The 10,855-nt window shown below is 35.9% G+C and overlaps 2 protein-coding genes across 2 annotated transcripts; one reads left to right on the top strand and one right to left on the bottom strand.

The window, feature by feature from the left end:
• The first annotated feature begins 6,218 nt into the window (after positions 1-6,218).
• LOC110108283 lies at positions 6,219-7,241 on the top strand. Its single transcript, XM_020838858.1, has one exon. It carries the CDS (start codon positions 6,219-6,221, stop codon positions 7,239-7,241), a length of 1,023 nt encoding a protein of 340 aa, XP_020694517.1.
• Positions 7,242-9,448: 2,207 nt separating this feature from the next.
• On the bottom strand, positions 9,449-9,829 carry LOC110108282. Its single transcript, XM_020838857.1, has one exon. It carries the CDS (start codon positions 9,827-9,829, stop codon positions 9,449-9,451), a length of 381 nt encoding a protein of 126 aa, XP_020694516.1.
• Between the last annotated feature and the right edge of the window lie 1,026 nt (positions 9,830-10,855).

Here is a 10,855-nt window from a genome sequence, read left to right as displayed (position 1 = left end):
AGGTGGTAGAACTCCAGGATAAAGTTGATCTGATAAGAGTTTATATTAATCTCTTCAAGCAGAAGCTAATAGGGCTAAAATAAGGGATGTACACCCGCTACAACCAAATAATCCTCTAGTACCAAAGGTAGCACCATTATCAAGTTGATAGAAATATAGCCATGATTATCATGTTTAAGAGCTAGGAGATGAACTCCTATAGTCAATGGAACATATTTCCAAGCCCACTCCCCTTTGAGATGTACCTAGGAGTATGACCTTTGTCACCTAAGGCAATACAATCAATAGGAAATGAAGAAGAAGAAGAATAGTGGGAAGGGCCATACTATTATTATTGTTATTATTTATTTTTGTTGTACTATTATTTTATTTTAGTTTTTTAGTTTTTGTTATTTTTTCCAATATTTTTAGTTATTTTTTAGAAATTTTAATTTGAAAAAATGAATGAAATAAATTTCCCCGTCTTATGAAAAATATTTTATCTTACTATATTGCATTTTTTTACTTGAATATAAATTTTGAAAAAAAAAATCAAAATTAAGATCCTTAAGTAATTAATAGTACACAATTTTTTGAATAAAATAGTTACAAAATAACTACTAATCTTTTCATTTAAAATTACTAATTCCTAATAAGTTAAATTCCAAAATAACTTAGCACTTCACTGCTTATTAGTTTATTTAAGGTTTAATAGGAATAAACAATTTAGATTAGTTATAAATCATCTAATAAGTAAATAATTAGAGAATTATGAAACCTTTAATACACTTCAGATAGTCGAAAAAGTGGAGGAAATAGATAGAAATTCAAAACTAATATAAGATATTTAGCAAATAAATGAAAAAGAGCTAAATTGAACAGATTGAAAAAAAACTTAGTAATAGACCATTAATAATTAGTAGTTATAATGTTTAGCCCCACTTAAAAATAATAAGTGGAGATAATATATAGGAATTCAAAATCATTATAAAGTTCTTAAAAATTTCAAAAAGATAAACAAAAAAATAAAAAGTGGAAAGTTAAATAACAATATATAAAAAAATGGTACCTATAATATGTAGCCCCATTAATATATTCCTAAGTGAAATTATTGGAATCATAATACCTTAAAAAAGCTTATAGACTGATTAAAGAATTTATTATATTTGTGACTTCTATTAATTCCAAAATTAAGTAACCCTGAGTAAGTTAATCAAAATTTCACTTATTCTTAGGAGTTTAATTTAAAAGGAGGATTGACTAAGACTAAAGGAAAAGGATGTTATAAATTGTTTTATTAGAAAATTTTCCTATGTATATACTTTATAAATATTTAGATTATTAATTTCATATATTTCCAAACTATATTTAAGCAAAAGATTTTCTTACTCTGAATGCAATGTAATTACTTGACAAAAAGTAATATTTATAAGGAGAAAAATTGTATACCTAAATTGCAAATACTAGTTATAAAATGCTAGCTTAATCTATCTTTTGATGTAAGAAACATGTTAAGAAATATGAAAAATTGAACCAACTTCGCAGCACCACAAAGTCAGCACTTTAGCCCCATAATTTTCCCCAGCACCACCAATTATGTGCAGTAGTGGAGAGGATTCAAAAAAATTACTAGAGCTTAGCACCGAGGTGCTCCTCATGACAAACCATGGAACTAGATCGAGCACTAATGTGCCAAATTTCTCATCACCAGTTTGCGAGACAGTTGAAATGGTGAATCGATGCAATGGATGGTGAACCAATACTCCGGTCCAACAATAACACAACACCATCAAGCTAGCATTGTAGTGTTAATTTAGTTATCTTTGATGGTTATAAATAGTAACTTATGTATTCATGTGGAGAGAGGCGCTTTGGAGAGTCATGTGTGTGTATGTTAGAGCTCTTTTCAAGTAGGAGAGTAGCTCGTTCATACTATTAAGCTACGACATTTTTATCCTTATACTAGCATTATAATTTACTTTTGCTTACTATTTAGTGCCATAAAATATTTAGTTTGTGTACTTGCATCTCCATGAGTGATTAATCTCATTATTTTGAATATATAATAATTTTTATTTTTAATAAAAGAAAATAAATTAAAATTAATCCAAAAAATATACAATGGGTACATCCTAGGAAGAAGCATCAACAAGAAGCCTCCCACAACAAAATAGAGCAAAAAAGAGAGAAACAAAGAAGAATAAAAAACTTTCCAAACATGCAAACACTACAAAGAGATGAACACCTAACGGGAGTTGTCCCTGCCACCCTCCTTTCGTTTCCTTGGTTGATCAATAATTGGGCCTAAATGTTGAAGTTTTTTATCAAAATGAGTAATTGATACTCTATCTTTCCTTGGGCCATATCTTCTTGTATGCAGGAGGAAAGCCTCAGTTGAAATTTTGAAAGGTAAATTGTAGAGATCACCATCCTTAGATGAAGCAACTAACTTGGTCGGATCACTAACATCTCCACTTGAGGCAGGGGGAGTATCATTTTTCCCACCAATACCAAAATTGGAATTCTTCTTCTGTGTTCTAGATTTCCTAGGAGTAACTAGACTCCAAAGCCCATACCATTCATGATTTTCTCCATCTTTCTCACTAGGCTTGATGGAAGAATGAGAGCTCAATTTCAATAAGGGATGATTGGAGGGCTGGTTGGATCAAGGAGGAATACTTAGGGTCAAAATTGACGAGTGGGTCACAAGAAGAGGAGTTGTTGTAGACCTTTTGCAAAACAGTTGGACTTTCACAAATTTTAGCTGAACTTCTTTTGAGGTTGATGTGAGGGCTACATGGAGGACTGAGTTGCATTGGGACATTGACTTATCTTGTGCCCGACAAGGTCACATTGGAAGTAAAGGTGACCAATCCCTTGATATTCTTTCCTTTGGAAAACATGCCATGAAGCCCAGAGATCCAAACTCTAGGAGGAAGTTTGGCACCAAGATCCATCCGCACGCAAACAAGAGCAAAAGCAATTCTCCCCTAGGAGTTTGTTTGAGCATCAACCCATAGAGGCTGTCCAAAGAAAGAAGCTATCCGAGCAAGGTTATTTTTTCCCCAATACATCAAAGGCAAGTGTGACAAAAGAATGCAAACAGAAGAAGAAAGGCCCAAAATTGATTGTGGAGAAAAAGAAAGAAACCCAATTATCCAAGCCAATAATAAAACCACTAACAACCCATGGTTTTCCCATAAGGAAAGCATCCCGATCCTAGGCACTTTCAAAGAGGCAAATGAAAGAATTCAAAATGATGGAGATGAGCTAAAATCTCTAAACATTGACCATTTGCACTTCAATTTATTGCTAAGCACAAAATAATGCAACTTTCACCCAATAAGCTTGCCTACTAGCCCTCTTTCAAGTCTAGAAAGGTTGGCATGGACGGACTCAATGTTCAAAGTCGCATAAGTACCATCATCTGACTGTCACCTTAGACACATCATCAATTTTGAAATCATCCAACCTTTTCCAAGCAGTAGGGATGTTTTGGGTAGTTTTAGCACCATAAAGATGCTTGGAGGGTTGTTGAATTGGAGCAATTTAGTCATTCCAACAAGTAGATTTTCAAGAGGCATTTGCATAAACACCGGATGTGCAGTTTACAAATTTAGAGATATCATGAGTAGCTGCATCAGTTGGATTTACACACCTGCAATCAAACTCATTACAAGCAACAGAATCCAAAGGTTCATGCAAAAACCTACAATACTTTGCAATTTTAGCTCTACAATTGCTCAAATAGACTGTAATAGCAGTAGCCAATTCAATAATGTATTGCGAGACAACAAAATCATCAGTACAAACCTTCATTGAAGCCAAATCGCAAGGTTCCAAATCCACAATCGAAGTAGTTTGGGCCATATCAGAGCCGCACGAATCCCTTCCCACAATACGATTTGGTTCGCAATCCCCAACCTGCAAGAGCGACATGCCATGGGACTTGAGCTGAGCTATCTCGAGCTCGACTCGTTTATGGGCTTGCGAGCCGAGCATGTCAAGCTCACAAGTCGAGCTCGTTTAGTAAACAAGCTCGAGTTCGAGCTTGAGCCGACTCGGCTCGTGAGCTCGCGAGCCGGCTCGATTAAATATTAATATTTTTTAAAATAAATTTATTTTATTTATTAAATTTAAATATTTAAAAAATTATTAAAAAACACCTAAATTTTTTTTAAATGTTAAACATTTCATATTTTTTTCTAAATTTTGCTAAGTTTGAAAAATCCTGCTTAATTTTTAAAAATACCACCTAATTTTTAAATATCCCACCTAAATTTAAAAATTCCCGCCCCTGATTTGCGAGCCGGCTCGAGCTCGTTTACAATGAGACGAGCTTGAGTTCGAGCTCGCTTGTCAAGTTCAACTCAAGCTCGAGCTCGCTTTCCAACTAACGAGCTCGAGCTCGCTTTCCAACTAACGAGCTCAACTCATTAAGGGCCTAAACTCGACTCGACTCGACTCGTTTGCACCCCAGGAATGACACTTCCTATGCAATGGAGGCGAGGAGGATCGACCTCTATAGTGACCTGCCACTATTTGTGTACTTATTCTTTTTTTTTCTTCTTCATTCTTAAAGTTATAGCAACAATTATACTTTTTCTTCACCATGTTCTACATAACGAATGTGTCTCGTGAAACCCATTAAATGAATCAAATGAACTAATAGAGTAATATAAAGAAAAAGATAAATATTTTCTACTATAATACTTTTTCTCGCCACTCGATTAAGTAGATTAAGGACACCAATCAAATTAGAATGATGGATTATGGGATCTTGACCAAGGGCTTTATACCCACTTGCTAAGAAATATATTGATTATACATATTTAGATAAAATAGTTGACATCAATCTCATCTATAAGTAAATCAAAACTAATTTAATTTCAAATCATATAAAAAATGATCCCTAAAACAAAGTCAATTAATATAGATCTGACTTGAACACATGCATTAGAATGATACAAACTAGAGAAATTAAACTTAAAATAATAAATATAAAGAATAAAAAACTAACAAAATAACATGTAAATATCCTAGACATTAAAAAAATCACCAAAAATCTGATAAAAATTAGAAAAATTCCAAATAAATTTTTATAAGCACACGAAACTATAGTAAACAATAAATTAAATAAATATTTCAATAAGCCATGCATTCCACTTTAGTTTTAAATTTACTGAATTCCTCATTAGGCCTAGAAATTGAAAAATTCATAAAAAAAATAACAAAAATACAAAGTAAACTTCTATGAGCTAATAAAATTATAATGAACAATAAACTAAGTAAATATTTTAGTTAACAACACATTTTTACCTCTAAATCAAGTAAATTCAAAAATAAATCTCATAAAATTTGAAAAATATTAAATAAATTCCTAGAAACTCTTAAATTATTACTTGCAATAGTTATCTACATCAAGTGGACTATATTAGATCACAAAATAATACTTTATTTACAAGTAATTTAAAAAAAAATAAAAATCATAAAACATTAATATTTGAATAAGAACTACCTCGAATCTTACAATTTTAAATTTAAGAGGGAATAGAAACAGCCGCTAGAGAGAGAAATAGCCGCTAGAGAGAGAAACAACCATTTTTTGAATTTTTAAAAATTTGTGGTTTTTCTGCGACCTTCATCGTCGGCGATTGGCGATGACGGTGGATGGCCGCCGACCTCCAGTTGGTGCGCTAAACAATTCTGGAGGCTCAGAAGGTCAAATGGGAAACGAAGAAGACCGACGACAAACTTTTCCGCGTTCTGAAATAAATCATGGACATCACAGATCGACAGCAAAAACTCTGTTTATTAGAGACGTTACTGACGCTCCTGCGAAGAAGTTTGTTGATTTTGTGGAAGGTAAGGGTAAGAGTATCTTGGTTAATCCCGATTGCGTTACCCCAAGGATTGAGAAGTCTCGTTCAAGTTTGAAACTGAATGATGTAGAAACTTCTTCATCATAATTGAAAATTTTTGTTAATAAATTTGGATGTTCAAATGCAATCTCTGACCCGTGGCCAGCGATAAATGCGAATATCTCGAATGAAATTAATAAGAATTCTCATTCTGTGGATAAGCTATCTTCGTCTCCTTGTTCAGACTTACCAATTAAACCTGTTTTGTAATCTGGAATTGATGGGAATTCTTCAAAGGTCAATACAACTAAGATTGATTCTAAAGTAACTTCTTGTAATGCTTGGATGAGGACCCAACACATCAAGCTTAATTATGATATGGATTCTACCCCCGTTACTGAAGACCAGATTGTTGTTATTATGAACTCTGATTCAGAAATTGCTAATTCTCATATCTTGAGAAATTCTCTGGTTATCAAAGTTTTGGGTAGTAATATCCCTTTCCCAGTTTGCAGTAGAGAACTTCGGAAGCAATGGTCTAGATTTGGAAATTTTCACCTTACAACCTTGGGTCTTGACTGGATTCTCTGTTCCTTTACAAAGCCGGAAGTAGTTGAAGAAATCCTAGAAGGAGGACCTTGGTTTATTGGAGGCAATATCATTGGGTTGGATAAATGGTCCCCCAATTTTTCACCAGAATCCCTCAAAAGAATTACAGCTCCTATTTGGATTCGTATGCCATGCCTTCCATTACACTTCTGGGATGAGCAAAACATTTGTAGAATTGCTTCCAAGATTGGTACTCCAATTTATCTTGATGGAAATTCTTTTAAATGGGGAAAAAGGGAGTATGCCCTGGTTTGTGTTCGTTTAAACCTAGACAAGAAAGTTCCTAAAGGAGTTTGGATAGAAGGAATCCATGGTAGATCCTTCCAAAAAGTAGTACATGAGAAGATTTCTTCTCAATGCTATCATTGTGGCAAATTGGGTCATTTAAAGAACCAATGTTCTTTAATCAATAATTCTTCTTCAAAAACTACTGCTCCAAATTCTAATGTTATTGAGAAGAATATGAATCAAGAAGAAGACAAAGCCAATGACCAAGATGAACTAGGACCTTGGATACAGGTCAAGTTCAGAAAAAATAGGGTTGTGGGAAAAATAAATATTAAGCAGAGAACTGTTTCTCAAATCTACCTTCCAGTACAAGCAAATCCGATCATAGAAGAAGGAGATATTATTGAACAAAATGATGTTCAAGTATCAGAATCTAAAGCCATCTATTCCACGGGGGAGAACAAAAATACTGAAGAAATGCTGAAAAATAGTTTCAGCATTTTGGAAGAGGAAGTGCAGAATTCTTGTTTTGAAGGTTCAAAGGGAAATGGATGTTCTACATAAATGATTAAAACAAATTCTGATAAATAAGTTTTTAAGGATCTGGTTAATTCCATTTCTGTTATGACAATAAATGAGATTGAAATAAATAAAGACTGCAAGGGGAAAGAAGATTATGCCAAAAACAACATTGAGGTTGAATTCTTGGAGAAGGTTGTTTCTCCTACAAAAGACATCAGGTTGCTTGCGAACTCTTATAAATCTTGAGGGATTACTTGCGAACTCAAGTATACTCTATCATAAATCGGACTTCAACCTTCAGAAGGAGCTGAAATCCTTGGGAAGGATAATATTATTTCTCATGGTAGAAACTGTCACGACCCAACCCGACCGGGACGGGTCCCGCTCGCATCGGGTCGTGGTGCTGGAACTTCAGACTGACTGAACTGATTCCAGGATCTGGCTTTGGAATTTATTTCAGAACTTTCTTCCAAACAAACAGACAGAAACACACACACACACAGAGCTACTATGAACATCAAATGCAGCGGAACAGATCATCTATCTTTTTCTTTCCTCAAAAGAATCATATACAAATACAGCTCATGGCTTTCAAACAGAAAGAAAAGCAGAACAGAAAATCCATGACTGTACAAAAATCAAAAGTATAAAATACCTATAACGGATCAGACTCTGAACTTCTACTCCAAGACTTCCTTCCCTTTCCCCGAACCTGAAAACCATGCAGAAAATAAGGATGAGCTACACAGCTCAGCAAGACATCAAACCTCCAATCAAAATCCTCAGAATCCACATCAAACACATCAGACAGAAATTCGAACATAAATCATACAACAAAATCGTACCGAGCAAATCAGAATAGAAATCATACAGATCGGATCAAATCAGAACAAAACAGAAATACATCACATCAGAGCTGACAGAACGTACAGAAATCAGATTAATTCAGAACAGAACAGATAAGATCAAATCAGAACAGAACAGAATCGTACGGACATCAGAAATCATATCAATTCATAATATATCAAAAGTCAGAACATATTCCCTAACACTGACAGAATCTCAACGGATTCTGGCCCCTTATGCCTCCTTTCCCAGACACTGACGGAATCTCTCAGATTCTGGCCCCTTATGCCTCCCTTTGTGCTCATGGCACTAGAACAGATGTGCTTATAGCACCAGAACAGAATTTATCATCGGATCCGGAACAGAACTTGTTTTTAGATTTCAGAGCTCATTTTAGATTTTCCCTGACACAAACAGGATTTCACAGGATCCTGACCCCTTATAACTCCCTTTTCATAGCACACAAACATAGCATGTCATTTCAGAACAAATCCGGATAATTTCAGAAATCGTACGAAAATCCGGCGGCATAACGGCAGTATACGGAATTTACACAAAATTCCTAAAAATCAAACATTATCAAATTATCACAGAATGTTCACAACAATATTGCAAGACTTTTATTCTACTGCCTAGACAATATCAGACTTTATCAGAAATCACAGTCAAAATAAAACACTGCCGAATCAAAAATACCCGGTCAAAAATCCCCAGAAAATAATCAAAATGTGCACACTCGGCACCTCAGAAACATATCAAAAGCTAAGCGGTAAAAACTGAACCAATCGGAAAATACGGACGAAATTCGCTAACGAAAACGAAATCCGGCCAGAAAACTCGTTCAAACTTCACCGTTCTAAAAATTGAGAAAGGCGGAATGTGCCTTACTTTGCGTATACCAATTTCCTGAACTGTCTCGACGGACGAAAACGGCCCGGCGTCGCCCAAAAATCAGCTTTTCCACTTTTGCCCTCGACCTTCTCTCTACTCAGAAATTTAAGATATTTATTTTTTGATTTTCTCTCTCTTCAAAACAACTGATTTCAGCTAAATAATACTCAGATCGGCCTGGCCGATCGCACGATCGTCCTGGACGATCTGACCAAATTCATATCGTCCTGGGACGATTTCGCAGGACGATCCAGGACGATAATTAATTTTCAAAAACCCTTTGCTCTCTGTCTTGTGCCATGCTCTGATCGTCCTGGGACGATCCCAGATCGGCCCGGACGATCCATACAGGAAAATTTTCCTGTAACTTCTGTACAGAATCTGGAACAAAATTTGAACTGATCGTCCCAGGATGATCCATGATCGGCCTGAACGATATGTACAGAACTGCTGTTACAATCTCCCCAACTTCAAAAAAATGTCGTCCTCGACATTGTCCAATCAAAACTCAGTCAAAACAAATACGGATACGACTTCCTCATGTCCGACTCTTTCTCCCAAGTCGCTTCCCGTGCAGTTCGGTGCTTCCACTGCACCTTAACCATCGGAATCTGTTTACTTCTCAACTTACGAACATCGTAAGATAGAATCAACTCTGGTTCTTCTTTATAGCTCAAATTCTCCTGAATCTCAATCTCATCAGCAGACACTTTCTTTCCAGGGTCAGATATCCACTTTCTCAAAGTAGATACGTGGAACACATTGTGCACATCAGAGATCTGATCAGATAACAACAGCCGATAAGCAGATTTATCAATTCTTTCAAGAATTTCAAAAGGTCCAATATACCTTGGACTGAGCTTACTTACCCTGCCAAATCTGCTCACACCCATCATTGGACTGACTTTGACATACACAAAGTCACCAACTTGAAATTCAACGAACATGTGCTTCTGATTGTAATATTTTTGATGTCGATCTTATGCAACTTTCAATCTTTCTTTAATCAAATTGACTTTTCTTAACAGTTTCATCTACAAAAGTGGCACCCAACTCCTGTCTATCTCCAACCTCAGTCAGAGTCAAAGGAGTTCTACACTTCCTGCCATATAGAGCTTCATTAGGTGCCATGCCAATACTGGACTGAAAACTGTTATTGTAAGCAAACTCTATCAGAGGAATGTGATCTTCCCAGCTTCCTCCAAAATCTAAAACACATAGCCTCAATAGATCTTCCAGTACCTGAACAGTCCTTTCAGACTGTCCGTCAGTCTACGGATGAAAAGCTGTACTGAAATGTAACTTCGTACCCAAACCTTGCTGAATACCCTTCCAAAGTCTGGAAGTAAACCGTCCATCTCGATCAGAAACAATCACCTTAGGCACACCGTGTAATCTGACAATCTCTTTCACATATACCTGTGCCAATCGATCCACCGGATCGGTCTGCCTGATCGGAAGAAAATGAGCAGACTTCGTCAATCGATCCACAATCACCCAAATGGCATCGTGCCCTTGCCTTGATCGAGGAAAACCCATAGCAAAATCCATTGTTACCTCCTCCCATTTCCACTCAGGGATAGGCAACGACTGCAAAAGTCCTCCTGGTCGCTGATGCTCTGCCTTCACCAACTGACAGGCCTCGCATCTAGCAACAAAATCTGCTACATCCTTTTTCATTCCCGGCCACCAGAACAAACTCTTTATATCTCCGTACATCTTTCCATTTTCCGGATGAACAGTGTAGCCTGAATGATGAGATTCATACAGAATCTCTTTCCTCAAATCTCCAAACACAGGAATCCACAACCTGTTCTTGCAGAAAATGGTACCAGAATCAGAAATTTGGAGTTCAGGCTTCTTACCAGATTCAATCTGAGCAATCAACGTCGAATAATCAGAATCTAACTTCTAGGCTT

Source organism: Dendrobium catenatum, unplaced genomic scaffold (assembly GCF_001605985.2).
Source record: "Dendrobium catenatum unplaced genomic scaffold, ASM160598v2 fragScaff_scaffold_360, whole genome shotgun sequence".
NCBI classification, from domain to species: Eukaryota; Viridiplantae; Streptophyta; class Magnoliopsida; order Asparagales; family Orchidaceae; genus Dendrobium; species Dendrobium catenatum.
The sequence above is the reverse complement of the archived record's forward strand: the minus strand, read 5'-3'. Positions and strand labels throughout refer to the sequence as shown.